Source organism: Nelusetta ayraudi, unplaced genomic scaffold, assembly GCF_046127955.1.
Source record: "Nelusetta ayraudi isolate G7.1 ecotype Tasmania unplaced genomic scaffold, CSIRO-AGI_Nayr_v1 ptg000063l, whole genome shotgun sequence".
NCBI classification, from domain to species: domain Eukaryota; kingdom Metazoa; phylum Chordata; class Actinopteri; order Tetraodontiformes; family Monacanthidae; genus Nelusetta; species Nelusetta ayraudi.
The window spans coordinates 4,542,501-4,569,276 of NW_027466113.1; the positions used below are offsets into that span (position 1 = coordinate 4,542,501).

The 26,776-nt window shown below is 45.6% G+C and overlaps 4 protein-coding genes and 1 long non-coding RNA gene across 5 annotated transcripts; 2 read left to right on the plus strand and 3 right to left on the minus strand.

The window, feature by feature from the left end:
• The first annotated feature begins 205 nt into the window (after positions 1 to 205).
• Positions 206 to 3,165, plus strand: cdc42ep5 (CDC42 effector protein (Rho GTPase binding) 5). The gene is made up of 2 exons (XM_076040889.1): positions 206 to 571; positions 1,463 to 3,165. Exon 2 carries the CDS (start codon positions 1,465 to 1,467, stop codon positions 2,383 to 2,385), a length of 921 nt encoding a protein of 306 aa, XP_075897004.1. The 5' UTR covers positions 206 to 571; positions 1,463 to 1,464; the 3' UTR covers positions 2,386 to 3,165.
• Positions 3,166 to 3,360: 195 nt separating this feature from the next.
• grwd1 (glutamate-rich WD repeat containing 1) lies at positions 3,361 to 9,850 on the minus strand. Its single transcript, XM_076040876.1, has 7 exons — positions 9,575 to 9,850; positions 9,292 to 9,409; positions 7,907 to 8,066; positions 6,122 to 6,332; positions 5,487 to 5,632; positions 4,682 to 4,873; positions 3,361 to 3,855 (listed from the first exon to the last, which is right to left on the minus strand). The coding sequence occupies exons 1-7, from the start codon at positions 9,798 to 9,800 to the stop codon at positions 3,547 to 3,549; spliced, it is 1,362 nt and encodes a 453-aa protein (XP_075896991.1). The 5' UTR covers positions 9,801 to 9,850; the 3' UTR covers positions 3,361 to 3,546.
• Positions 9,851 to 10,837: 987 nt separating this feature from the next.
• LOC142898109 (uncharacterized) lies at positions 10,838 to 14,230 on the minus strand. Its single transcript, XM_076040893.1, has 5 exons — positions 13,638 to 14,230; positions 13,169 to 13,275; positions 12,678 to 12,749; positions 12,300 to 12,446; positions 10,838 to 12,172 (listed from the first exon to the last, which is right to left on the minus strand). The coding sequence occupies exons 1-5, from the start codon at positions 13,657 to 13,659 to the stop codon at positions 11,819 to 11,821; spliced, it is 702 nt and encodes a 233-aa protein (XP_075897008.1). The 5' UTR covers positions 13,660 to 14,230; the 3' UTR covers positions 10,838 to 11,818.
• Positions 14,231 to 15,817: 1,587 nt separating this feature from the next.
• Positions 15,818 to 22,275, minus strand: flcn (folliculin). Its single transcript, XM_076040866.1, has 12 exons — positions 22,029 to 22,275; positions 21,638 to 21,850; positions 21,370 to 21,516; positions 20,982 to 21,203; positions 20,464 to 20,630; positions 20,296 to 20,387; positions 19,380 to 19,543; positions 19,110 to 19,223; positions 17,747 to 17,870; positions 17,525 to 17,650; positions 16,484 to 16,586; positions 15,818 to 16,381 (listed from the first exon to the last, which is right to left on the minus strand). Exons 2-12 carry the CDS (start codon positions 21,848 to 21,850, stop codon positions 16,174 to 16,176), a joined length of 1,680 nt encoding a protein of 559 aa, XP_075896981.1. The 5' UTR covers positions 22,029 to 22,275; the 3' UTR covers positions 15,818 to 16,173.
• A 3,273-nt stretch (positions 22,276 to 25,548) lies between these two features.
• On the plus strand, positions 25,549 to 26,385 carry LOC142898123 (uncharacterized). Its single transcript, XR_012928535.1, has 3 exons — positions 25,549 to 25,932; positions 26,016 to 26,114; positions 26,199 to 26,385. It is a non-coding gene; the product is annotated as an uncharacterized LOC142898123 (long non-coding RNA).
• Positions 26,386 to 26,776: the final 391 nt, after the last annotated feature.

Sequence of the window (26,776 nt, forward strand, 5' to 3'; positions counted from 1 at the left end):
GAGAGGATTTCAGTCATGTCCAGATGTGTAATGTAAATGTGTAGGTCAGCTCAGTGCGGTGAAACGGCTCCAAATATTTACCGTCAAGCAACATGACGACGCACCACTGACTGTGGTAGTTGGATTATTATGAAAAACGATGCGTCAACGCCACGGTGATGACACCGAGATTTAGACACACACACAAAAAAAAAACAACAACAAAAAACTACCGAAAACACCTGCTGAGTTTGCTCAGTTGGTTGGACTCTTCCCAAACAATTATTCACTATTATTCGGCCGGAGCTGAAAGTCAACACGCGGAAACGTCGCTGCTCCCGCTTTTCCCGGAGAGGAGCAGCGTCACTTCCTCGCCCCGCAGCCGCCCATCCCTTTGGAAAGGAAAAGAAAATTCACACCGACCGACGGCAGCGGCGGCGAGAAAAAGTTGCGCGAGCGGGTGGAGAGGGGGAGAAGAAAAAAAAAGAGAGAGTCGGGCGGCAAGCGGCGGCGAGAAAAGCCAGATGTAAAGAGTAGGACAGTGAGGAAGGAAGGGAGACCAGCGCACATCTTGAAGCGACTCTTTGTTAAAGTAAGTTGTGTGCGGCGCATGTTTGAATGTTTTGGTGGCGGCCACTCACGTGAATTAATCGATTTTCCCAGTAGTTGTTGCATTGATCCAGACATCTGTCGCGGTAATAGTGGCTAACACCCCCCCACCCCCTCTCTCTCAATCTCTTTAAAGCCAAAAGGCGAATTTTAACCAACACGGCAGCTTCTAAATTCCATGTGATATATGATTAGGGAAAGTTTTTTTTTCTTTCCAGGGGTTCGGGGTGGGCCTGAAGCCCCCTCCCCAAACTGAGCCTTGACTTGCGTATGACTAACAAGTATGTGAAGAATTATGCCATGTACTTTTTTTTTTTTTTTTTCATATACACGTACAAGTGTGCCGTTTTTAAAAGTGTGAGTTATGAGCTGATTAACGTAAGCAATGTACTTTGATAGTCAGCCCACTCAGAAAGAAAAAAATTGCATCATAATCTTCAAGTTTAGAGTAATTGGACTAACATGAATTGTATAAGTTCCTATTCAACATAGCAGCACTGACTTTTTTTCTCCTGTTATTGTTGTCATGGATATTTAAAGGGGAGTGGGGGCCACGGAGAGTGACTATCATTTTTTTCCTCCAAGGTCCACACACACACACTCTCTCACACTCACACACCCTGAGGGTAGAGAAAAGTATGTGCTAGCGTTGCATGAGTATGATTCAAGTACAAGTCTCGGCATGGCCCTCACAGCCGCACCACGGCCAAAATGCTCGTTGGTTTCCCACTAAAGTTGCACAACAAGGTGAAGTGTTGACACTGCAGCGTCTTATCAGAAGGCTGAAACCGGGGCCCTGTTTTAGTTTCATGCTCTGCAATCTCATCGTCTCGTACCTTTCAATATCTCCCTCCCTCTCTCAATGTGTTCGCAGTCATGCCGCTGCACAAATCGTCCCGGGCTCCTCGCCTGGACCCCACCATGATCTCTGCTCCACTGGGAGACTTTCGCCACACCATGCACATTGGCAGGGGAGGCGACGCCTTTGGAGATACGTCCTTCCTGTCGACGCTGGGGCCCCCGCCAGCCAACTCCGACTCTGAATCTCGGGGAGTCGCGCCAGCTGCTGACCCTCAGGAGGCGCTCAACCACAGCGGCCTCTACACAGATGGCCCAGCGAGCCCAGAAAACAGTGAGCTGCAGCACTCTGAGTCGGTGTCCTCTTTCACTCTGGATCTGGACCTGGATTTGGGCCCTTCTATGCTCGGGGACGTGCTTGGTGTGATGGACGGTTTGGGACTCGACGCCAACGAGGACGATCTGTTCGGTGGCACTTCCTCCATCGGAGCAAAGCAGGGAAAAGCAGCAGTGGAGACGTCTGTGGACATGCAGAACGAGCTGAATGGAAAGAACTCGGTTGGGCTGGATAGGAACCAGATGGAGGAGAGCAGGATAGCAGATGGAAACGGGAACAAGCCAAAGGGGCTGCGACCGAAAGTGCGCTTCAGCGACAAGCGAGAGGAGATCATCCGTCAGGTCTCGGAGGAGGACGAGGTCGTCGGTCAGGCCTTCGACTTCCAGGACGAGGATCAGTTGGTCGGTCCCGGTCCGACCAGGGTTGAGAGTGAGAGAGGGCGCGTGATGGAAAGTGCAGGCGAGCTGGTCAATCACGACGACGTCGACGACGTGCCTCCGAGTCCGGCCTCGTCGCACAGCTCAGAGTATGAAGGAGTGACCTCGTTGGACAGGAGGAGGAGTGACAGGAGCCACTCAGAGACTGAATCAGAGGAGGAAGAGGAGGAAGTAGGGCGGGGATACACATTTGAAGATGAGTTTGATGACGAAATCGGCCTATAGGGGCAAACTCAGTGAAAGAAAAAAAAAAACTGACTGTGTTGTCCTAGAGCGCTCACCACCGCATCGTCGGTGAGCTTTGACAGTTTGACAACTGGAATCTTTTGAAACTCAGTGAAAACAGTTTGATATTGCTGAATGGACGTTGAGGTGGCCTGTTGGAACGAGTGTTGCCTTCTCAAGCGATAACGCGTCTAGTTAAAAAATACAGCAGTTTGGTTTTTACTGTGCCTTACCTATATAAATATAAGTGCTGTGCCTATTGAACTTTATGCTATTGGTGCCTTCAAGGGAGCCGTCTTGTCCCATTATTGTACTCCTGTGTCATGACAATGTCTTCATAGTTATTTCTTATATTGCATGTTTATTACAATCTGTGTCTTTTTGTTTACACTCTACCCTTGGTTCCAAGAGATACTGTCCAAAATTAAAGTTGCGTATGTAATGACTGTGAGTCTGTCGCATTCCACACCTGAGACTATGAGCTTCTTTACTAAAGACCAAAAAATGATTCGTTTTGTTCGAGCTGTCGTTTGTCCTGAGGCTGGATTATTGCTAAAACTTGGGAAACCCTCAATCAGGTCCCACAACACTATTTTGTACTTGTTTGTGCTTGTATACTGCTTCTGCCTTTTCTTTTAATTCGTATTTTATTTCTTCATGCTGTAAAACTGGGGAGACAGTTGTGCTCCTCTCCTGAAAATGCTGGCTTCATGTGGTATCCTGTGGTTTCAGAAGACTGCCGACGGAACAATAAAACAATTATGAAGATGTTCAACCATCCACCAGACTTGCCTGTGACGTTTATTTTTAAAAGTCTTTGGAATTAACTCCGGGGGGGAAACAGAAGGAACAATAATCCTGTTTTAAATGTGAATCTGACACAGCCAAAGGTTACGCTTATCAGCATTTTTGTTTAAAATAAAGGTTCTTGTCCTTTTCTACCAATCAAAAGAAAACAGCCAAACAGCAGATGTCCAAAAGTGTTAAGATAGTTTATTTGATCATGTGTTGGGGAGTCCTGAAAATTGTTGACGCATCGGAACAAAATCTGGTGCGCCTGTGTTCAACAAACGTCTCCAAGGTTGAAGTACGTACATAGCCGAGGTATGTACAGTATTTGTATGTTCATTTCCTGTGTGCGACGCAGCCTTCTCCCTCCCCTCACACAGATATCGTCCTGAACACGTTGAATCCCGACAGGGCCGTGGAGATCATCACGCCGGGGATCTGCGGGTGCCAGTGGATCTCCTTGATCTCCGACTGGCCCTGGTGCAGGAAGAGCAGCTGCGGCGGCAGGTCCTTCACGCCCTCCACCCTGGCGCTGACGTCGCACGACTCCACCGACAGGTCCCACTGGCTGACCACGTCGTCGGCCCCCGCCGCGGCGAACACGCTCGAGTCCACGGGGCTCCACTCCACCGAGGTGATGGGGGCGGTGTGCTGCTTGAAGTTGGCCACCGGTCGCCCGCCCTGCGGTTCGGACAGAGAGGACTTTGGTGTGAAAATGTTGTCTACTCAGAAAGGCAAAAATGGACAAAATCTCGTGAACCTCCTGTAATTGTTTTTCTATATGTCCTTGAATGAAGTCTGTAACTAATGTATGCAATGGAAATTTGCCTTTCCGAATTAAAAGATAATTTCAAAAAAGAAAATGTGGTCTCTATTGCAGCGTTTCTCAACTGATTGGGTCACGGCTTCGGGTTTCCCTTTTCTTTTATTTAAGGAAAAAAAGGGAATTTTACAACACATATATCCGTAGAGAAAATGTTGGGCATTTATTTTGCAGGACACACAATTCAATTAGATAATGTCAATAGCTTCTTTACTTGACATGATAGACAGTGGGCTTGTGATTTCTAGTTTTTTTTGTGTTATAAAGTTTGGGTCGCAAACTTCATTATAAGGAGGAAAATGTGGGTCCTGAGACTCCACCAACTGGTCTACTGCATGCTGAAGAGAACCGCACAAAATCAGCCTGTGTGTCTTTATACTTTTACCCATTCCAAGTAGAAACGCTGACTAATGTCCTTCATGGGCGGATTAAGCCTTGTCTACCATTCAGGATGTGAATGGCAATAATTATATTGCAGAGGTGTGACACAGTAGAATGACACAACCGATTTTACAGTCTGGGTGGGGCTGTGTTTACACTGTGTACCTGCTAAATTGACCAACAGCGCAACATTTGTGCTCAACCCATTCCGCAAACTCTTTGTTTTGATGACAATGGATTAAAAGCTTTGCCTCGTGCTTGCAAACGGTGAGCCGTCGCGAGGCAACGGTCGGAAGTTCGCACCTTGAACTGTCGCAGGTCCCACACTTTGAGAATTCCGTCGTCGCCGCCGGACAGCAGGAAGGGTTCGCTCCGGTTCCAGCTGATCACGTTGATGTCAGAGGAGTGCGCCTCGTCGGCCGAGAGCATGGAGTTGGGTGGGGCGCGCATGTCCCAGATGCGAATGGACTGATCCACCGAACAAGAAGCAAAGACCTGAACGAGACGAAACAACAGCACAATATGAGCCACGGATCAAAATTTACGAAAAAGAACCGTCTTCCAACTCAAAGTCTAAAGCTGATTCACAGCAGTTTTTGATGTTTTATTCTGATGAAATAGACAAAATCTTTTAAAAATATTTTTTTCTCTTTTAACTCCAATGGAGCCCAACATAGCTGGACAAAATGCAGCGAATGAACACCTCCACCAGTAAAACTAATGATAACTTCAGGCTGAAGGAAATACATTCCCATGCCAACTGGTTTGGTGACATTTTAGGTCAAAGCATTTAGACAATGTGAGCTTAGACACCTTTTCTTAGAAACTGTGACTGAACATAGTTTGCTTTACCCCCCCGGCCTGTTCCTTCACTCTCAACACTTGTGTCGCACCGGCGAGTCTTTGAACTGCTGCGGAGGAGCGCGATGATTCCAGCGCTGTGCTGAGTAAACCTAACAGGCATGCCAGGTATGCATGTCTAATACTTTACAAGAGCGAGCAGAGTTTGGGGAGTAAAGGCAGAAAATAACGAGCTAAATGACGCTGCAAGCTCTGCCCGTTCCAGTGACTTTCTGAAGCACGACTTTAACGCCCCTGGGTCACGTACCGTGGCCTCGGTGGGCGACCACTGCAGGTCCTCCACCGACTTGCTGTGGGAACTGAAAGGCCGTTGGTCGATTTTCCACGAGGTCCCGCCCTCTTGTGGTTGCCACACGTGGATGTTCTTTTTACAGTCTCCGCTGACGAGGCGACCTGTTGATCAGCACGAAAAAAACAACAACAAACAAAAAAAACACAATTTAAGCCTCCGACTGCCAAATCAGGGTTCCCATTGTTCTTGCGCCTCTCTTTTGTGGTTTGGAGTTGAGTTTGTGTAAGTAAGTTGCCGTCTGTTTCATCACTGCAGGCCGCTTATTCAATTATCCTGGGGTAGCGAGTCGGGCCAAGATGAGAAGTGTTTTGTCGCTGGCTTCAAGTGCTTTAAGATGTTTGGACGGCATTTAAGCCACGTGCTGAAGCAATCAACAAACGTGAATACTTTAGCGAAAAACATGCGAGCTCATTGACATTGTTGACAAAGAACAAGAAGAGATATCGCATTACTTATGACAAAATATTTACATACTTATATCACAAATTTCAGGTGCAGTGATGGAAACGTTTTCATCTCGCACCGTTTTTAACAGTCAAGACCATAAAACGTTTCATTGGTAGTTGGAGGCATTTTCAGGTCTTACCCACCTGGCACTGTGGGCGACCAATCAAGTGCGAAACCTTCAGTCATGTGTCCCGAGAAACTGAAGAGACTCGTCGCCTCCTTCTGCTTGTTGATGAACGCCGCCATGGCAGCGGGGCTGTGCACGGCATTGAGCTGAGGCTGCAGGTCAAATATTTCCACCTGTCCCTTCTCGGACCACACGGCTGCCAAGGACTGCTGCCCGCACTGGGTCGCCTGGGGGACGGAAGGAGAGATTCAGACATGAGGGACAAAGGCTGCGTTCAGACTGATCCGACTGATCCGATCCAAATCCGATTTTTAGGGCTGACTGTCCACACTCATTTTAGCAAGTGTCCAAATGGGATCTGGCTCTGTTCAGACTGGGCCACATTATTGACCCATCTGACAGGTTGCTGTAGCAATGACATCGGAGCGCAGGCGTCGTCCGGCGTAGCGTGTGACGTCATATAATTGCGACAGCGGCACTTGTTGCGATACACGGCCTGGAGCTTGGCTTAAATGGAGCTACAGTATCTCCCCACAGACTGATGACGCAGTGACTTTCCTCCTCTGTCTAGGGACTGCTGTTTTCCACTCCTTCTGTCTGCTCCATTACTTTACAGCTCCGCACCTGGAATGGCACCCTCTGGTCTGGCGCATTGGGTCTTGCGTCGCGTAGAGTGACGCCACGGACAGTCAAAAGTTTGGAGCTGTGAAACTACCTCCCAAAGGTGGTTTTGATCCGTTTAGTAAAAATCGGATTTCATGTGATTTGTTCAGACTATAAAAGAGCCATCCGGTTTCAATCTGGATGGGCCAAAAATCGGATTTTTGCTGGCAGTGTGAACGCACCCATAGTCACCAACTCCGATGGAGGAAGTAAATTAGAATGTGTACAAAAGCCAAGAGAAGCCGACATTCACTGTGCGTCACGTTCTCGCTGGTCTTGTTCTCGCGAGGGTCAAGCTAGGGGGCCACCGAGGACATTCTGGCTAAAACACGGCGTCAATGACATCAAGTCAAAACGTACAGCCAAGTCTTGCATGACTCCACATCAGCACCAGGGGGATGCGTGATGACGGTTTATCTTCCATTCTCTTATTTACATTGGAGTGTGCAACTATTGTAGGCGTCCACGGAAATTCTTACCGTCTGAGAAAATCCAGAAGGATTACATGGATTAGAGCGGTCAAATGGCTTTGATTTGCCTTCGGGTAGCGCATTGAATAAAATTTGCAGTGGCAAGTTTGTGTTGGGTTTGTTAACCATATAACGCAGCTCATCGAAAAAAGAAAACCACAAATTATAAAGAGATTAAAATTCTGATTGTACAAAGCGCTTTGAGACGTCTTTGGATGCGATTTAGCACTGTACAAAGAAAAGTGGATTGATTGAAAAACGAGCTGTATTCAGTCTCTGCTCTGAATTTTCTGTGGGAAATGGATTACAGGGGAAATTTCTGGGGATTAAAATCAACATCTGATTTCATTTACAAGGGGAAAAAATGATTGTGTTTTTTGTTTAGCGCAAGGTTTTTCTGTAGAAAAGTCATCCATGGTGTTCGTAAAACCCTGTTTCTGGTCCATGTGGTGAACATCGGCAAACTGTTTAATCAGTCAGTGAACAAACAGAAACACCTACAGCTACAGAAACAAACCCCATAACGGAAAACACAGCAGGACATACAGTGGCGCAATGGACAAAAACATTCTTCGATTTAGGAAAGGCTCCCAAGATAATGGTCACAAAAAGTCAACTCTGACCCAAGGTGACCTCTCTTGTCTCAGAGGGATCCGCAGACAACGTACCCTGACTCTGTTAATGCCTCCGTAGTGCGGCAGCATGGCCAGCTCCATCAGCGGCTTCTTATCTTCATCCTCCTCCTCATCACTTTCTTCATCGCTGCTTTCTTCATCCTCCTGTTCTTTTTCTGTCCCATGAAGGTTGTCCATCCGCATCACCAGCAGTCTAGTAGTTAAAAAAAAGAAAAGAAAATTAAGAGTATACACGAGATACATTAACCAACGTCTCCAGCAAGTTGCCCAGTAGAATAAAATAGGTCCACTTTCCACTGTTTGAGGCCAATATTTGCCACTTTAGTGAGCGCTGACTGCTTTAGCCTGTGTACCGGGTTTTCATCATGACTCATTCATAACCTAAACATACATACCTAAACTTAAATGTATTTCTGTTACCCTTAAACTCACTTTTTTTTTAATATTAGGGATTAAATTGGTTTTGCGTCAAGGCAAAAATCAAACTTTCGAAATCATCCTGAAAACAAAAGCAATATTTACTTAAATAAACATGCGTTGCATTTAAGGGATCAATTAACAGCCTGAAAAAAAATACACCTATTGACTTCATGGTCAGTTACAACACAGGGATAGTTGCCCTAAAAGAGATTAAAAAAAAATATATATATATATATATACATTATAGAACATATTATTATATGTATGAATGTACATTGAAATTAACCAGGCGTCCTGTCTGTAAAATAAATTCATGGAGAAAATACAGTTGAAGGATAAACACTGTTTAGTGAATTGTGCTGTAGTTATTTAGAGGTCAAATTGATTTATCCTTCCTGATAATACACAAACATATGGCTCCACTTACATGGCAGCAACATCATTTTTATATGGAAAAATTGACTCGCCTTGAAATTCCTGGCCCCAAAGAGAATTTCATCATTTGCATCCGAGGTTATCTCTTAGTGCGTGTGTGTGTAATAAATGACTGACAGGATGTCTGGTTTAGTTTAACATCCAGAGTTATCCAGTGTTTATGTTTCATTCCAGATCTCCATTGGAGCAGTGTGGCATGATAAATCAAAACAAAAAACTGAAAAGATCTCGAGAAAACAGCAGATGTAGCTCTCTGTTTACAGTCTGCCACAATAACTGCACTGACTTGTGGCACAACATTGCGCAATTTTGGTTACAGTTGATCCACTTAAAAACAATAACAACGACATAACACAAATATTGCACACCGTAATTTTGTCAAAAGGTCAATGTGATTTTTAATTCTAACACAACTGTAATAGTACAGTGCATTATTGTGCAAATGCAGCGCTTACTTTGGTCAGTGCACAGAATCTAGTGAGTCAGTGAGTCTGACAGGGTCAAATCTGCTCATCGACTCAAATCTCTGGACTGTCGTGCGGATGTTGCATGGACTTGTGTACCTGTTGCTCATGGCTGTGTCCGCCTGTGTACCCGCACACAGCAGCATGGACAGCGGGAACTGCTCCCTGCCCTCTCCGTCCCCATCCCGCAGGATGTCGAAGCTCAGACACGGAGCTCCTGCAAAAAAGCGGCTAATATTAGCATCACACGACACGCAGCATCTCGTTCTCACCAACGTCTGGATTCTGAACGTCGGCGGGCTTGTAAAGCTTTTCAGCAAACAAAACAAACAAAAAAAACATACTATAAACGGACGTTGACGTCACAACAGCCTCCACTTGCCTGTTTGGCACTCGTGGTACATGCGGTACGCGGAGCGGTCCATCTGCAGCTCTTCCCCGGGCTGCAGAGGCTCGATGCCGGGTACGTACACCTTCTTCTCCGCCTCTCCGTCCGCTCTGTCTTCCTCCATCTCCACTCCCTCGTCGTCGTCGCTGTCGGCGACCTCGTCCAGCTCCTCCATCTCGGCCCCTTCCTCGGCGAACGTGTCCTCGTCGCGCGCAGACATCTTAGCCGTTTGCTTACTTCCGGTGCTGCCGAGCGGGCCACGTGGTTTAGGCAACACGCGCTGTCAGCCCTCTTCCTATTCCTCCTCCTCCTCTTCTTTCTGCTCATCCCCTCCCCCTCCTCCTCCTCCTCCGCCGCCTCCTCGCCCCCTTTCTCCTCTCTTCTCGTCCCCCCTTTTACGGGAATTCAGCTGGCTCCTTTGGCGCTCGGCCGCCCCGCTGCCAGGAAAAATCAGACTTGCAAATATTTGTAAGTTGCTCGATCCGCGACGCCGAAACGTAAATGTTAATGTCGCCAGCGGCCAAGTGGATGCGCAGATTCGCCTCGTAGTCAGTCGGAGAGATCGAACGCGATCATTTATAATATCAGGGCGTTGTGACGATTTAGAGCGGATTAGACGTAATGCAGCTAAATGCTACCAGGAGCCAAGATAATGTATGTAATGTAGTATTTATGTATGGACCAACAGCACTTAGCTCAAGTTTTTTTTTTTTTTTTTTTTTTTTTTTCTGCGCAGAACAATGAAGTTATTCATTGAAGAAAAAAACGGTGTATGTCCAACCCTGTGTCTCATACTAGTCCAAATTCCTTTTTCTTCTTCTTTTCTTTTCATACTTTATTATCCAATTCTTTGTTTTACTCATCCTTCCAACCTATTACATATTTCAAGCGTACAACAGGTCAGTGGATCCAAAAGCCTGTTGGCCTCAGCGGCCAAGACAAATACCTCTGCACACTGGGGGTTTCTAAAAGTTAAGGAAGGGTTTTTGTGAGGACAATGACGAGCATTACATGTGTGGGTGTGTACATGCAGGGGCAAGTCCGAGCATCGAAAAAGAGCTCTTGTTTTTCTCTGTACTTTTTTTGAAAGGAGTGAGATCGCGTCTCAAGCCTTCACCCCTGTTCCCCCACCCCACCCTCCTTCGTCCAGTGCAAATGTTTCTCCCATCTGCAACTCCTCAGTCTATGCGTGAAGATTTCTACACATGAAATGTCTGTACAGAAACCCGGGGATTTATGGGCGAGTACACATGCAGGTCAATTCCAGTAAAAACCTTTATAATCTGCTTCAGGAATGCAAACAACATAAACAGAATTTAATGTCCTCTCGTAACATTGGTCCAGCTTCACGTCTCTATACCGACACGCCACGGTGACTGAAATATGAAACAAACTGATAACATGTGAACCAATTACAAGTATAAAATCTGCATAGAAAATTAAACTGCTTTAGGATTATGCAGGTTTTGCCATTAAAATATACTGAACATATGTAATTATATTCGGTTAGTCCTGTGTCATCAAAGTTGTAGCTGAGTGCATAAAAAAAGAACATGTGAAAGAAACAGTCTTTTCTACATTTAGATAAATGTAGTCATGTCATATGATGCATATAAAATACAAGCTTTTCCTCTTAAATCTATTGGGAGTATAAATATAAAGCAGAATAAAAATTCCAGTGATGCATGTAGATGTACCTTAAATGTAAATGGATTACCTTTCATCTCTGACGACAATAAATATAGCTTACAGATTTTGGAATATCCTGCGAAAATAAGCCAAATACTAACAATGCTGATCTATCTAAATGTCTTTAATTAATTTACAATTATGTACAAAAAGTAATTCACTATAGTCTGCAATAGCTTGACATTTACACAACATTCATTGCAAACAGTGACAAGTTCTAAATCAACAGACAATGACTCATGTTTGCAGGTGTTTCGCAGCATTGTTGTCTTGTTAGCAGGCTTGTTAGCGGGCTGACTTGTTTTAAAGTAGGTGGCTATATATGTTTTTTTTTTACGTGTAATATCTGTTGTTATAGAGTCACTGCAGCACAGCAAATGAAGCTATGTGAACTAAATTTTGGACGTTAAATGCAACCGGTGCATGTCACTTCATATGGACAAAGCTTAATGCATGAAGACGCGGGAAAACAAACACATAAACATTCAGTGCCAAGAAAAATGTCTTGCATTCTGTGTGCATGGAGCAAAAAATATTCTTCTGTGCCATCTATGACCAGAACCACCAGTAGAGTCTGAACAGCAATGGGCTCCAGACTGAAGTGTAATAGGCCGTGGGCAGAGGAGCACCGTTGGACGGCGGCTGTGTAACGTCCATCCTCTTTTCCGGCCGTCTCTTGCCCTCATTGCTGATCGCGCGGGTGGTCAAAAGTCTCATCCTCGAAGGGCCGTAGTCCTTCCTCTCAACAGAGGGGGGCAAGGTGGGCAGGGGGCAAGATATAATGGATCCGTTGCATCCGATCTTTAGGAACTGAGCAAAAAGTTCTGATGTGAAGCTGAGGAGTTCTTCAGGCGAGGACTGTTGCTTGGAGAACTGCTCCAGGACCATCTCTTCCTGGAACCTCTGCCAACCAAAAGTAGAGGAAGTGTTTAAAAACACGCAAAGAATTTAGGTTTGAGAACTATATTGCAGGCCATTGATTCGTAGAATTAAAAAAAAAAAAAGAGAGAAAAAAAAATTAAAACCATACCGGAGTATTTTCGTTCTTTGAAATGATCTTATTCAGTGTCCGTCTGAGATCGTAGATTAAGGACCGATTTAAGTGTTCATTCCAGAGGTTCCTGAGCAGCACATTCCAGGAATCCACGAGGACGATTGCAGCAGGGAACACGCAGCACTGCAGCGAGAGTGTGGGACAACGCACACCATTAGAATGAAACGTCAGCATGTGAGAGAAAAACAAGTTCATTGCCAGAGGAACCACATCAGTGACCGTTTTCAAGGGTCTGATTGCGCAGTACATCGATTCTGTCCCATGCCAAGAATTTACGGGCTGTCCAACGTAACTTGGAAGAAGTTTAAAATTGACAAACAAGACAAAATCACTGGGTTTTGGGGGGGGACTCACTGGGTCAGTGTCACAGAGCATGCTCTTCGTATAGCGGTGCACTACATTGTAATCTTTGGGAAACACGGTCCGCTGCAAGAGAGAGGGAGAGAAAAAAAACAGGAACGCAGCGAGAATGAGAAGGAACCCAAACATGAGCGACAAGATAAGTGAACATTTATTAATCATTACACCGGAGCTTAACAGAAACAATAAGTTGCAGTGAAAGGGACGGGTCAATGTTTGATTTCTTTAATTACACCTTCCAATAGGAGGCCGATCTTTGGCAGGAAGATAACATTGAGCTTGTGATTCATTGTCACAAGATGTTTAACCTTTGCCTGGTCTTTATGACAACATACTCAGATTGGCAAGCTACTGAATTCTTTATGGCCTTATTCTTTGCGGGAAAAACAGCAATAAACAGGCACACTGGTGACACGAATAGAGAACTAGTGCAGACGGGACAAAACAGTTGAAAATGTCAAAGAATCGACAAGGTTTCTACTTACAAATCCAGTTGGATTGGAGTCAATCGTCCTTTTAATGTTTTTCACAAGCTCCCATTCATAGTTACATCCACCACATTGGACAGCCAGGAGTGATAACAACAGCAAAACTGCGTGAGGCATGACAGAGGCAAGGCGGCGTCAGAACACAATCACATAATTGATGGAAACTTTCTGTGGTTTCGTTGCTTTGCTCTCTGCGTACCTATACTGAGACGCGTTACATCATATCCTGCCTCGTTTGGCCAATTCTGAGTAAAAAGGCAACCGAAAACTAATTTGCTCGTCTAATGGAATTTATTCTAGTGGACGAGCGAGCCGAGCGATTGAATTGCCGACGGCACAAATCAAGACTGCTGTTTCCTGATTAATCCGTTCGGTAACCTGCTATAAGCGCGCCACACTTTGCACCTCGGAGACTGAAACGGGGAAGTTGAAAATAAGGAACGTTTAGACGAAATGAAAGCCTCACCTGGCAGTGACATCCTTTTCATCTTTGTAAGAACGGACACTTCTCCATTTCTCGAGTTGACAAGCAAACTCTCTGCAGACGTTTTCCTGTGTGCGTGTGTCCCAGTCCACCAAAGGCAAAAACTTTCCCTCCCTTTGGTCTTTGACGCAGGACTCCGCCGCTCCGTCTTGCCCCTCACGGCCTGACAGTCAGTCTTCTGGTGGACATCCCTTGTGCATTCCTTCCCTTTTGGCTTTTCCCAAAAAACAAAAAACAAAAGAAAAGTGCCTCGTCCGTCTTCTCACGCCATCCCGCTGCCTCACTTTGGATTTTCCCTCTTAATCCCTGAGTGGCTGCAGCCCCTTTTTCCCCCGTCCGAGAGCTTTTCTCCCTTGTTTTCTTTTGCAGTTTTCCCCTTTTTACTACGTCTCTTTCCCTTTCCCCCCCCCTTTTCACTACTGACCTAGAATCTTCCTGAACAGTCTAATTTGAATCACTCCCCTCTGCCTCACACTGCTTAATGGATAAAGCGGCAGAGACACTGGCCTCCTCTCTGCCTCTGGCTAGTCAGTGTATCCTCACCCCGCTCAAAGTGAAAGTGCTTCGCTCAAATCGCCTGTCTGCTCCCTTTAAGTCTCCAGCCCCTCCCACCACCACATGCTTTACCTCACTATTGAATGACCCGGCCTTCTCCTCCCCCTTTTCTCTCTCTCTCTTTCTCTCTCTCTCTCTCTCTCGCCTCCTCTGCTCCCCACATTCCCTGACACCCCCTCCCCCCACCTCCAGCCCAAGTCGCAAGGAGGCTTAGTCATGCAGTTGGAGCGTATGTTTTTCATTTGGACTCTCCCCCACACCTCTGCGCCTGTCGATCCCGGCCCCTCAGGAGTCACTCCACAATGTCATCCTGCCTGTTCACATGATCTGCGCCCCCCCTTACCCCCCCCCCCCCTCGCCACCCCCCCGACACACACCACCCCCCTCACCAATCAAGTAAATCACAGAATCACATTCCATGAAAGCTGACAAACAGTGTTGCAACACCGCATTGCCAGAACTTGCAAGTCTTTCCATGTGTGACGGCTCTTCTTTTTTTTTTTTCCGCGGCGCAGTTCTGACGGTTTTTGGAGACGGACGTTACAGTGGCGGCTGGTGGCGGGATGTGGATCTCGTTCGCGGCACGTCATCGCCTCGTCTGCCTGCAGCTCTCCCTCCTGGGGTCATGTGAACCTTTAGTGTTATTTCAGTCTGGGTTGTCAGGGGTGAAGGTAATTACTCACGAAAGCAAGTGAGCGGTTACTTCCTGTCAACAGTGATTTTGTTCTTCTTTTGGTCCTTTCTGGAACACGAGTGCCGAGAGACATGGGACACATCTCCAAAGTTTAACTCCCCGGTGAGGAAACTGGAGAGCAGTGGCCTCACTGGTTTGCACAACGTTATAGACGTCCCTCGGGCATTATTAACTCCGAACCTCTTCACCTACGCTATGTCTTCTACAGCAGCTATAAATATGCAGCCGTTGTGCTGTCGTCCCGTTTTTGTGCCTCCTCTTCGCACGCTGAAGGGGGTGAACATGTAACTACGGTTAGTGGAAATTCTGTTTGTGCATCTGACAAAAGAAACTGGCGAAATGAAATCCAGACTCGGGCACGCCAGACGGAGGCCCAACAGAATACGTCTCTGCAGCAACGCCGAGAGGCAGACATGCTCTTTTACAAGAAAAGCTCCACTAACCCCCCGCGTTTGCACAGCGTTTCCTCTCCGCTCAGGCTGCAACGTGACTTTTGTCTGCCGTAAAAACACAGTGCCCCGATTTAAACAAAGCCGCATGTTGCTGAATTTAATGGCCTCAAATCTGCAGCTTTCAGTAAAAGGCAACGAGCTCAAACAGCCGCAGCAAGAATGAGACCTGCAGCTTTTCTCAGTGCATCACTGTGCAACGGGGGCTTATTTAGAGCCCAGCTGGATCGGTGCCACTTGCCATGTTATGCAACCGTTGTGAACATTTCAAGACACCAGAAAACCTTAAAAGTGTTGTCTTACACCACTACAGGCCCGCTGGCTGCCAGCCACTCCAACAGGCGAGCAGGAAGACGGGGAGGGGACGTCTCCATTAAACCTCTGCTTTATTCTTGTCGCTTGCCACAAGATGGAGCCAGCCGAGACGTTAGAGGGGGGGGAACAAACGGGACAAAACAAGGATGTGATGGAGTGCGTAAACATTTCTTTATTTCACTTTTTAAAATACTCGATCACCAACAACAGCGTAAACAAAGTGCAAAATTTTTTTTTTTCAAAGAAGTTAAAATTCACATGTCAATAGGTCAAGACGCTTTGGACGAGAATTCCCTTTGATAAAACGGAGCTTCAGCTGCTCTGAGACCAGCATGTTTAGTCTGGACTCAACGTGCTGGTCAAATGCCTTATGCCTTACAAAAAAATAAATAAGAAGTTCCTTATCGCGTTGGACTTGAAAGGCCCACACACTTCGCAGGAGTGATGAAAAGAGTCCCGCTTTCGCTTTCTGCTCTTCAGTGTTCGACTTTTTGTCTTCCCTCCCTCACTGGCTGGGGCTCCTCTCCCCTCCCCGCACCGCTGTCATTAAATGACTTTTGTAGGTTTTGCTCAGTCCCGTCATCCAGAACTTGAGCAGCCTGACGTTGTCCTCCTCTCCTGGGCCCGTGGCCCCCAGGACGGCAAGAACCTTCTGGGTGTCCTCCCTCCCACGCCCGTCCACTTTGGAGAACTTGAACAGCACTTTGACCTTACTGGAGAACAGAGACTCAGCTGTGAGGAGGGCTGCTTTTTTTTTTTTTTTTTTTCCTCAAACAGTAGACCATTACATTCAGAAAAATTTTTGTTTCACTTACTTCATCCACTCTTCTTTTAGACACAACAGACAGTGAGACACAACCTCCACAGACAGGTTCTCGTTGGACAGGGCGACTTCGAGTTTGTTCAACAGCGTGGGACCTGGGGGAAAACCAGGGTTTGACAGGGTCGGGTCACATGATCAAAAAATCCAAACGTCATGGGTAGAACTTTTTTTTTAGCACATTTCATGCTTGCTGAAACACCTCCGCATCAAGTGACTCGGCTCGGTCACTCTTTGTGTGCCGTGTTGTCTGAAACCCCCGCTGAACAAAATGTTTGATTAAAAAGCAGGAGAGATAGGCTGCCTGCCAAGACAAACAAATTAGCTTTTCATGTGGATCTGGATCCTGGGATGTCTTGGAGCCTTTCTAAACACTGTGGGGTAAGAAAACGCAGAAACATTTTTGATTTTCTCCAGTCCTTGCTTTAACGAGCAATGCGGAATTCAAAAAATGACTACCCCATTCACTAGTTACTGCAAATAATAACCTCAACCAGAACTTCATGCGTTACAGAAGAAACAGACAAGTGTGGTTTTTTTGGCTTCTTTTTTGTGAGCTGCAGCTCCTTACCACTGCCAAACTGCATATAGTTATGCAAATAACAACATGTCACCACAGACAACCTTGCAAGGATGCTTTGCGGTCAGCAGCCAGCGGTGGAACTTTCAGTTTCTGAGTGAGAAACTCTTCCTTTTAGGTCACGGGAAAAAAAACAATGTGCCCAACTAACATGTCGGTGTTGACGTTTTGAAGCAGGGTTATGTCAACACTCAGTGAGTCATCAGAATAATTAAGTTGATTAGCGCAGTGTGAATGCGTTTGTTTGTCTCTCCAACGTCAAGCTCCCACGATAAACCGTGACAACTGACCCCACCTAAACACCGCAGTTGCTGAGACAGGCTGCAGTCTGTGCGGATGCCGGCGCACAATAGAAAAGTTTGATGATGTGTGGACGCAGAGTCTCAGACACGGGTTCGAAGCAGCGTCGACTCTTGTTAGAAGCTAACTCAGAAGGCTTGAGTCATTTACACTCACCCCTGTCGGTCGGCTGCGTGTTGGCGCTGCTGATGGTGAACTTATAAACTGAGGACAATCCATCTTCACCCACGGCTGAGAGATGACAGCCTCTCTCAGAAGTGACGTCCACCAGCACGGAAAACTCTGCAGTGCAAACAAAAAGAAAGGTGTTTAAAAAAACAAACAAACTCAAGAGGCGATTAAAGAGTTATTTGTGTTATCGCACCACCTTTCTCATACCTGACGAGCTGACATGAGCCGGAATGGGCACATCTGGGCTGAGACCCAGGAAGTTGCATTTGTAGGCCTCCTCGTACTGAGAGCTGTATGGCACCGAGCGCACGCAGCCCACCGGCAGCAAAGACTGGCGGGAGGCAAGACAGAGGACAAGGTCAGGCTAACTGAGCAAGCTAGTTAGAGTTAGCATGTTAAAATAACTCCGTTGGTGAACAGTGGCAGCAGGAAAGGTGATTCACCCACAGTGGCAAGTCACAACATCTGCTGTGAGCTGGCAGATAATAAGCTGCATAAAAGATTTAATCATGAACGACGATAAATATATCTGAAAAAAAATAAATGAATAAAAACACAATCTCAAAATTACATGCAGGAAACATTTGATAGCAAAATGAAGCCAGTAACAGCTATACTGCAACATGCTCGGTCTTGTTATACAGAAAGGTCAGGGAGGCTTGTGCAGGCAAAGACAGCAAGTCAAGGAGTGTCATGTGAACATAAACAATACAAAAAAGGTTGAAGTAACACCTTCATTTTTTTTTTTTAAGTTATGCTTTTGTGAAGAAATACTCAAACGAGTGAGGAGTCCTGAACTACTTACTGACTCCAAAATAAGAAATTTGAAATATCTGAATCGTGGAAACTCCAATTTATAATGGCATTGCCAGACTGAACTTTCCAAAGGAATGGAGCGCTGGGTGATTGCGGACAAAAATAAAATCCTGTTTTGTTTTTTTCTCTGAAAACTGGATTTTCGATTTCGACTTCTTTGGTAAAACTAGAAAAGACAATGGAAAACATTATTTCAAATATTTTATTTTTTTAAAGAGAAATAGCAAACAAATGTATCTATTGGGAATGAAGTGAAACTGAAAGATACTGTAAATCCTCCTTGGATTGACAATGAATTAATAAAATGCTAAAATTTCACTTCTTTTTTTTTAACATTGTCTTGACTAATAAATCCGATTTGGATATAAAATCGATTAATCACACAGCCCTAATGGAGTGTGTGGCTTTCGTATGTGTAGTCACTTCCAATTATTTGGAATTTGTAATGTTTGGCACATTCTGGCAAACTGAATGTGAGATAGCACTTCACACACACACACACGGCATATCAGAGTCAGTATAAAGCCGAGACAAGTGAATGATTGGATCGGAACGTTCAATCCAAAACATTTCACAGACGTTTTTTTTTCCAACTAATAAACAAAAGTTCAGATGTTGATGTGGGAACTTGCCCAGATAAAAAGTATTTTCCATTTCGTACGTGTCTTTGATTGTCGAGTGTCAACTACTGGCCAACCGCACCCCCTCTACTACCGTGAACCCGCACTCTCACAAACCCCGATATCGGACGCACCTTCAGCACGGTGAAGGCTGACCGGATGAGGCCCGGTTCAGCGCCTCTCCATATGACCTGGTTTCCCATCAGCACGTGCCACACGAGCTGCCGGAACTCTGCTGCCCCCAGGACCTGCAGGGCAAACCCACTCTGATTGATGCACAGCAGCGAACACATGTGACCGGACAAGACGTGAGCAGCTGACGTGGAGATTTTGAGCTGCTGCGTTTCATTGAAACGCAAATGCAAAATTAGACTTTGAGTCTCTGAAAGTGATTTGTTGTTTACCTGTCTCAGGTGCCTTAGCGACCTGAATTTTGGACCAGGCAATCCGTCTAATTTAGCATCGTCGCACAGGAAGCTGTGGCCCATGTCGCTCTCTGATTGGTGCCGCTGGGCCCTGGAAGCACCTCCCTCTGCTCCTTCCCAGCAGCTCAATTCCTCCTCTTGCTCTTTGGGGAGGAAAAAGTATGTGACAAAGCTGCTGAAATAACGATGACCAAATGTCTCAAAGGCAATTTGCAGAACAATTGGGGGGATTTCCAGTAGAAATTACTAGACCCGGCTGCCTCCATCACACCTCTCTCTGTATATATGTGTGTGTACATATAGTGTATACATCGCCTGTTACCAATCAGCTTCTTTTTACATGAGAAGCGACGTAAAATCTCGCCTCCTTATTCTGAGAGTTCTTGACTTAACAAGAGCAACGAAAGCCTGCGATAATAAAACCTTCATGCGCATGTTGGAATTATTAAAAAAAATTTACTGTTTGAATATTATGTTGCGACTTAGAGGGGATCATAATTCAACTGCCTGTGGCCAGCACCGACTTCTGAAACCTTTAAGTCCTGAGTAATAAGCCGAGCCTACGGTGAATCAGTGTTTTCGGAAGGGGGTCTTTCCCATGACTGGCGAGAAATGAGATGAAAAACAGGGGAGTTTTGAGACGTTACAAGTAATGGAGCCATCATGATGTTACACATGGTAACCTCAGCCTTCGTCAAGAGGCGAGTGCAGTCTGGGCATGCAAAGGAAAAACAAGTGGACAATGGGTCGCGGAGAGTGATCCTTTTTTTCCACAGCAACAGTTAATAATAACATCTGCTAGACTGGCAGAAACACCAGGGGCAGATTTCCAGGGTTAAAGTGTCAAAGCGAAAGCAAAAGAGACACAACGACAAACAGTTTAAGAAATGCCCACCTGTCTGTCTCTCAATGAGCACCAGGGTGTCTTCAGTGGGTGCGCCCTCCAGAAGCTTCTCCGTCAGACGACTCCCACAGGCCTTCAGCAGCCTGGGTCGTGATGTGAAAGCACAAGCGTTACGGTGAGCCCGTCCACGGCAGAGCGTGCAACAGTGCGTCCTCTCACCAGCTGAAGGAGGAGTGCAGGCTGGCCCACAGGTTGGGATGCTGGGTGAGCGACGTGAGCGATCGGGCCGCGTTGCCGCTCCTCTGGTGGGGGAACACGGCTGGCGAGAAGACGCTGTTCATCCTGACGGACCGCTGGGGGCAGACGCCTTGCTCGCAGTCAAACACCTGGGAGGAGGTGCATGAAGGCATTCGTTACGCAATGCTGATGCTTATTCCTGTATCATGACTTGGTCTAAAACTTGATCTTAGCAAAATCATGAAACAGAAACAGCCCATATTCTGGTATAGTGTTTCAATGGCTCTTTGCAAATAGGTCAGTATAATATAATAATTTTTTAGTAGTAAATGAGAACGCTGTAGTTATCAGTCTTTCATGACGTCACCAAAAACACACAGACTTTTATTTTATTTTCACTGTCTTGCCAGTATGTGTATTCAAATGCTCACCGTGGGGCTTAAGAATAGACCTGAGCAATAAGTCTGCAACCTGTAGAAAAGTTTTCATCAGTGATTTACCTTGAGCGCTGTACTTTGGAGGCTCTGTATCGTAAGTTTAAGGTGTCGCAGGAGGAACGGCCAGGAGTTTATCAGGTAGATCCTGTCCATGGCCACCAGGACGATACTGTACCAACGCTGGAAGCCTCTGGCTAGGCTGTCTTTGATGAAAAAGGTGTGCGAGAACACAAAGCCATGCTGCTCGTCTCCAAAGAAAATTGGACCCTCACGTCCAGGGCACACCTGACCATGCAGAAAGGAAGGATGAGATATGTATAATACTTTGAATGGCTGAGTTAGACACAAACGAGAACACACACACACACACACACACACACACACACACACACACACACACACACACACACACACACACACACACACACTGTGAGGTAAACTCATTGTTTACCTCACAGCTGAGGCTGCGCACGCAGGCCTGGCGGACCACGCTGAACAGCTGAGGCTGTCTGGGATGCTGGTGGCTCAGGAAGCGTATGCCCGTTTCATCATCGATGCTCACAAAGCCGGGGTGAGTTGCGGGAAGTGATCTACATCCCTAAAAGGCAAGGTGAATGGGCAAACAAACACTTTATAAGGTCGAGGAAGTTGAGTTCCGGCAGCGTTGGCAGAGCGAGGACTACACAGTTTGAATAAATGAGAGGACAGTCGCTTCTCACATCACACATTTCAGCCCTCTGTGTGGCTGAGCTGTTGGCCCTCATGGTCAGCCCTTCACCTTCCCGGTCACCGTCGCGGTCCCTGTCCCCCCCTGGGATCTGGGCACCTGCCTGTGAAGGGGACGGTGACGGAGGGTGCAGTGCCTCAGTGCAAAACAACGTTCGAGGGCCATGGAGCTCACAGAAGTGGCAGAGGGCAACCAGTGCATTCATCTGAAAGACAGGAAACAGAAACAGAAATAACAAAATAAGATACAATTACAACTGCAACTACATCATTGCTATTTCACGTTTACGATCAGCGAGAAGTAGTTCCTCGTGCACTGTATGTTTCTGGCATTACACGGGCGTGATCATGTAGGGTGCAGAAAATGATATCAAACAGACTTACCACGGGCAAACAATCAGAATCAACAAATGTTTGGTGCTCAAAGCCACTCCATGTGAAGACATTCGTCTGGTCGCAAAAACGGCATGGTTAAAAAAGTATCGTGAACCGCTCGCGATTCTTCATTTGGCCAGACTTCCGCGATTTGGCCGGACAATCCACGATTTAGGGGGTCTCGGGTTTTTGGTTTTCGACTCTTTTTCGTCCGTGCAGCCGCTGACTGACAATAACAGACAATGTCATGTGACGCGGAGTCACGCGCTCGAGCCGAAGTGACGCATGGCAGTTGCCGGTGCCGCGTTTCCTCAATTTTAACCGTGAATCATAAGTGTTTGGCGCAATGTTTTAGCAGACTGGTGGGCAGAAAACTGCGGCGTACTATTAGCAAGTTCCATGCATCATTTAAGTATCGCACAAATGTGTTTTTTAAACGCATGGAAATAAAAACTTCATTACCCACAATTCCACACTGAGCAACAAATCAGGGTCAAAGAGTGATGACGTAAAGACCTACACGCTCGAAAATTTGTATGAATTAAATGTTCATGTCATTAATAGCGCAATTTATGTGATATTTCAATGCCAATCGTGTATATGTTTTACTATATTTATAATTATTATTATTATTTAAATAAAAAAAAAGTATTTTGTTAGTATTTTAAACGCCCGAAGCACGCTGTCCAAGCGCTTCCGCATTTAATAAGTTAGTGTTGATGGGGAAGTTTTGCTGTTTTATGAGTGTTTCCAGCGTCATCCTGACACACTGTCGGAGTGCAGCCCACAGCACCGGTGTCACATGAGACTATTTTAAAGATAATTAACATTCTAATCGTCATTATAACAATAACAGAAGACTTTGTTCAGTGTGTGTCAGATTCGACCATGGCGTCAGAACACGTTGATGAAAAAAAAAACAGAAGCATCCAGTTCAGAGTCAGTCCCCGCTGAATAGACAGTAAGCTTATTCAAACGGACAGATTAGTAACTATGATACAACAGAAACAGGCAACTCAATATCGGGTCATATTTGACAGCATGTTGGCCACCCACAGCAATGGTTCCTTAACTTTGTGCTCTGTAGGCAAAGAAATATTTGAATGAATGAATAAATATCTTGAAGCCACAGTCCCTGGAACTCACATTCCGCAGTATGAAATACACTTCCTCGTGACTGTGAGCAATGCCAATTCTGGTTAGTCATTTGTGATGAATGCAGTCCCTCCCACTGTTACTGATAGGCCTGATGACTGTGAATTATCCAGTCCAGCGTGGAAATGTGGGCCTACTGTAAACTTCGTGCCCATAGTGTTTCCTGTAAAAGGGGTCAGGAAGTGAGTCAAGAGCCACGGCCGACCTCTGAGGTGAGGTCATCTCCCCTCCAATCTTATAGGTCCAGCTGTTGTCCCAAAAGAAAAAAGCTTTTTCTCTGCTATTTTTATCAAACAGCTTCCAGTCATTTGCTCAAAAGTTCAGATGCCTAAAGGAACTTCAATGATTGTGTTCCTATTTTCCCAGGCAACCCTCCATTCTGCCAGCAATAAGTCAGCATGACATAGTCCAGATAATTTTTTGGATGTGGTCCATGAGTAAAAATCTGTTCTCTTATCAGGAAGAAACATTTCAACTCAAGCTAATCCCCATGTGTCTGAGTTTACCGGCAACCATGTATGAATTACTTGGCTGACATTCACTGTATGTGTTCTGGGTCGAGTCATTGCCACCTGCTACGTTTTTTTTTTCTTCTTCTCACTGGTGCATTCCTCTCATTAATGATCCTTCCTGCTGTCACCACATCCACCCATCATGAGTGCAGCATCATTGGCAAAATATTGAATCCATTTTGAGTCGTTACTTAAACGTTCATTGCGGTGTTTACAAGGTGTCTACTTCAATGACACAGCCTTTGAAAACATGTTTGCAATTACGCATTTGTTCTTTTTCTGTCTTCCTCTTAGAATCAGCTCAAGCTCAGGAGGATGGAGGGAGTGTGTGCCAGTTTTTCCTGAAAGGAAAGTGTCACCTTGGTCACAAATGTCGCTTTTCTCACAGGTGTGTTTAGTTTTTCTTGTTTCATTTTTTTGTTTGACTTTTAATTCCTTGTTTTTATTTTCTTGTTTATTAATTGGCAGTTCTTTAGGAGTATCTTCTTATTTATTTCCCATGTATTTTATTAGGCATTTGAAATACAAACATACAAAAAAGATGAAAAAAAACAAAACAAAACTTGAAAACATGACACAGACAAAAATCCCCACCACCACCCCACCCCCAATGAAGACCCATATAGAAGTATCACAAGAACCTCGCAGTGCATAATGCATTCATCATTGAGTTGGATTTGCATTAGCAAGGGACAAAAGGTTTCAGTGGAATTTATGTGTCTCGCACATTTTATATTCCTGTTTATTTCTGAGAGCACTTTCAAGAAGCCAGCACATCCATCTGTTATACCGCCAACTTGCATCATTTCCACAGAAGCCAGTAGAAACAAAAAATCCTCGCATGCGCACTGCTGATGACGTCATCTCCCGGATCCTGTGCGACCTCGTGGTGGATTCTTCGGAGTTTGTTGTCGGCTATGCGGACCGCTTCCTCGCCGTGTTGGAACTTCCCTTCGACGACTTCAACTGTGACACCGACCCCTGTGACTGTGACTACACCACCGGGCTGGCCCTCCTCAGGCACAGGATCCAGTACTTCACCTACAGAGGGCGCCGCCCCTGGGACCGCCACACTAGGACGGACAAGGGTGATCGGCGCCACCGGTCAATCTCTGGCTCCCCCTTTTGGAGGGGAGGAGGAAGTAAAGGGTAGACTCCCGAAGAAGTGTGAACAACGTTTTCACACATCTGTCACCTTTTTTGACATCACAACCACAGCCCACAAATCTGGATTTCAATCATTGGCAGTTTTGGCCGCCACCCTCATCTTAAGTTTATCAACTCAATGTGCCACAAGACAATCTTTCATGCCAAGTTTGCTTGCCTGCTTCCTCTTGGGGTGTTGTCGTTGAAACAAATCTTTCACTCTTGTCTGTAGGATTTGTGGAGGAAGGCAGCCCGTCTGGTGGCTGCAAAACGCACAACATTGATGTTACATTTATTTAACTATTTGTTTATTTTGTGCACAGTGGCTGTGTAGATTCAGGTCATTTCTGACTTCAGCATTATTTGTTTTGCTTGCCAGGTTGGCTACGACTTGAAAGCAAAAGAAGGAATGGAACTCCAGTTAAGATATTGTGGAAGCAACATTCTTCTTTTTCCGAAAAGGTATCGAAATATGAAGGAGCGTCTGGGCCCGACTGAGATCAGAAAACATGACAGTAAACTGCCTGATGATTAGACAGAATATCACTGACCACCTGCTACGCTGCAGTGTTTGGTACAAACACTGACCTAACCCACCCTCTGATAACATACCCCGCAGTACAGTGCGTGTCACCACACCCAAAAAACTTGGCAGGAACAGCTGGAGAGGAGCTTAAGGACTCCACCTGTCCTCGAATCCTCCAGAAGTAAATCTGACAGAGCTAAATGCGTCGTAGCTCCAGTCAGGCAAATACAAAGTCACTTGGATATAAAGCGAAAAGCATCTTCACAGACATATTATCAAGTCAAGTTGTAGCTGTGGCCTGGACAAATGAGAACATTGAGAAAAAAACAAAAACAAAATACATGCATGACATAGTAATGTAATAATCATATAAAATGTTGAAATTTAACTTTTTGCATTTGGGATAAATGATAATGTGGTCTACTCCCGGGTTGTGCTGCTGCAGATTGAAGACGATGCGTATCAGGAGGATCTGGGCTTCAGTCTGGGTCAGTTGGGAAAGAGCGGCAGTGGACGCGTGAGGCAGGCGCAGGTCAACGAGGCCACCAAGGCCAGAATCTCCAAATCCCTGCAGGTAAGCTCCATCCTTGCACGAACTGTTAGTTGTTGTGTTTTTCAGCCTCTCAAGTCTCTGTACCATTTGGTTGCACACAACAGAGAACGCTGCAGAAACAGAGCATGACGTACGGAGGCAAGTCCACGGTCAGAGACCGCTCCTCAGGAACCAGCTCCAGCGTGGCCTTCACTCCACTGCAGGTCAGAGCAAAACAAAATACACAACTGAACAACCTTCCACCGAACATCTACTGCTGGTTCTGGTTCTAACTGATGTGCTTGTAGGGGCTGGAGATTGTGAACCCACAGGCTGCAGAGAAGAAGGTGGCTGAAGCCAACCAGAAGTACTTCTCAAACATGGCAGAGTTCCTCAAAGTCAAGAAGGAAACGACAAAGATGTGATCTCACTTGCATACAAAGATCATCATTGTGTACATGTACACTGGAGCGGTGGACGAGTTTTATCTAATTGTGTCTGGGCACTATTTGTTTTAACTTTCATGAATTTTATTATTTGCCATTTTTATAAAAACTGGTTCACTAAAAGAAAAACCAATATTGTTTTAAATTGATAAGCAAGCACTTTTGATGTTGGTGCAGAGGGAATCTATGAAGGAATGACAGGACTGGAGGACAGTTGACTGGTAATTTCTCAAAAGTATTTATTGAAATTTTACAATCCTGTTATAACCTCGTATTATGACATCTCCCATGCAGAACTGTGATGAGGAAGAAGTTGTAAATATGTCTTGAAATTCACATTTTTTTTTTTTTTTAGCAATTTCATAACTGACCTTCCCTTTCTGAAACCTTTTAAAATTCCCCCCAAAAATAGAATCTATAAAAGGCAAATCTCTCACAAC

Coding starts and splice junctions, on each gene's coding strand:
- cdc42ep5 (XM_076040889.1), top strand. CDS start 1,465: ATGCCGCTGCACAAATCGTCCCGGGCTCCTCGCCTGGACCCCACCATG.
- grwd1 (XM_076040876.1), bottom strand. CDS start 9,800: ATGTCTGCGCGCGACGAGGACACGTTCGCCGAGGAAGGGGCCGAGATG. Junction 8,067..9,291: donor GACACAGCCATGAGCAACAG/GTACACAAGTCC, acceptor TTTAACTACTAG/ACTGCTGGTGATGCGGATGG. Junction 3,856..4,681: donor GGGACCTGCGACAGTTCAAG/GTGCGAACTTCC, acceptor TCCGAACCGCAG/GGCGGGCGACCGGTGGCCAA.
- flcn (XM_076040866.1), bottom strand. CDS start 21,850: ATGAATGCACTGGTTGCCCTCTGCCACTTCTGTGAGCTCCATGGCCCT. Junction 21,517..21,637: donor AGAGGGCTGAAATGTGTGAT/GTGAGAAGCGAC, acceptor CTTGCCTTTTAG/GGATGTAGATCACTTCCCGC. Junction 20,388..20,463: donor CTGCACTCCTCCTTCAGCTG/GTGAGAGGACGC, acceptor ATCACGACCCAG/GCTGCTGAAGGCCTGTGGGA.
- LOC142898109 (XM_076040893.1), bottom strand. CDS start 13,659: ATGAAAAGGATGTCACTGCCAG. Junction 13,276..13,637: donor GAAAAGGATGTCACTGCCAG/GTGAGGCTTTCA, acceptor TGCCTCACGCAG/TTTTGCTGTTGTTATCACTC. Junction 12,173..12,299: donor CAAAGAACGAAAATACTCCG/GTATGGTTTTAA, acceptor TTTGGTTGGCAG/AGGTTCCAGGAAGAGATGGT.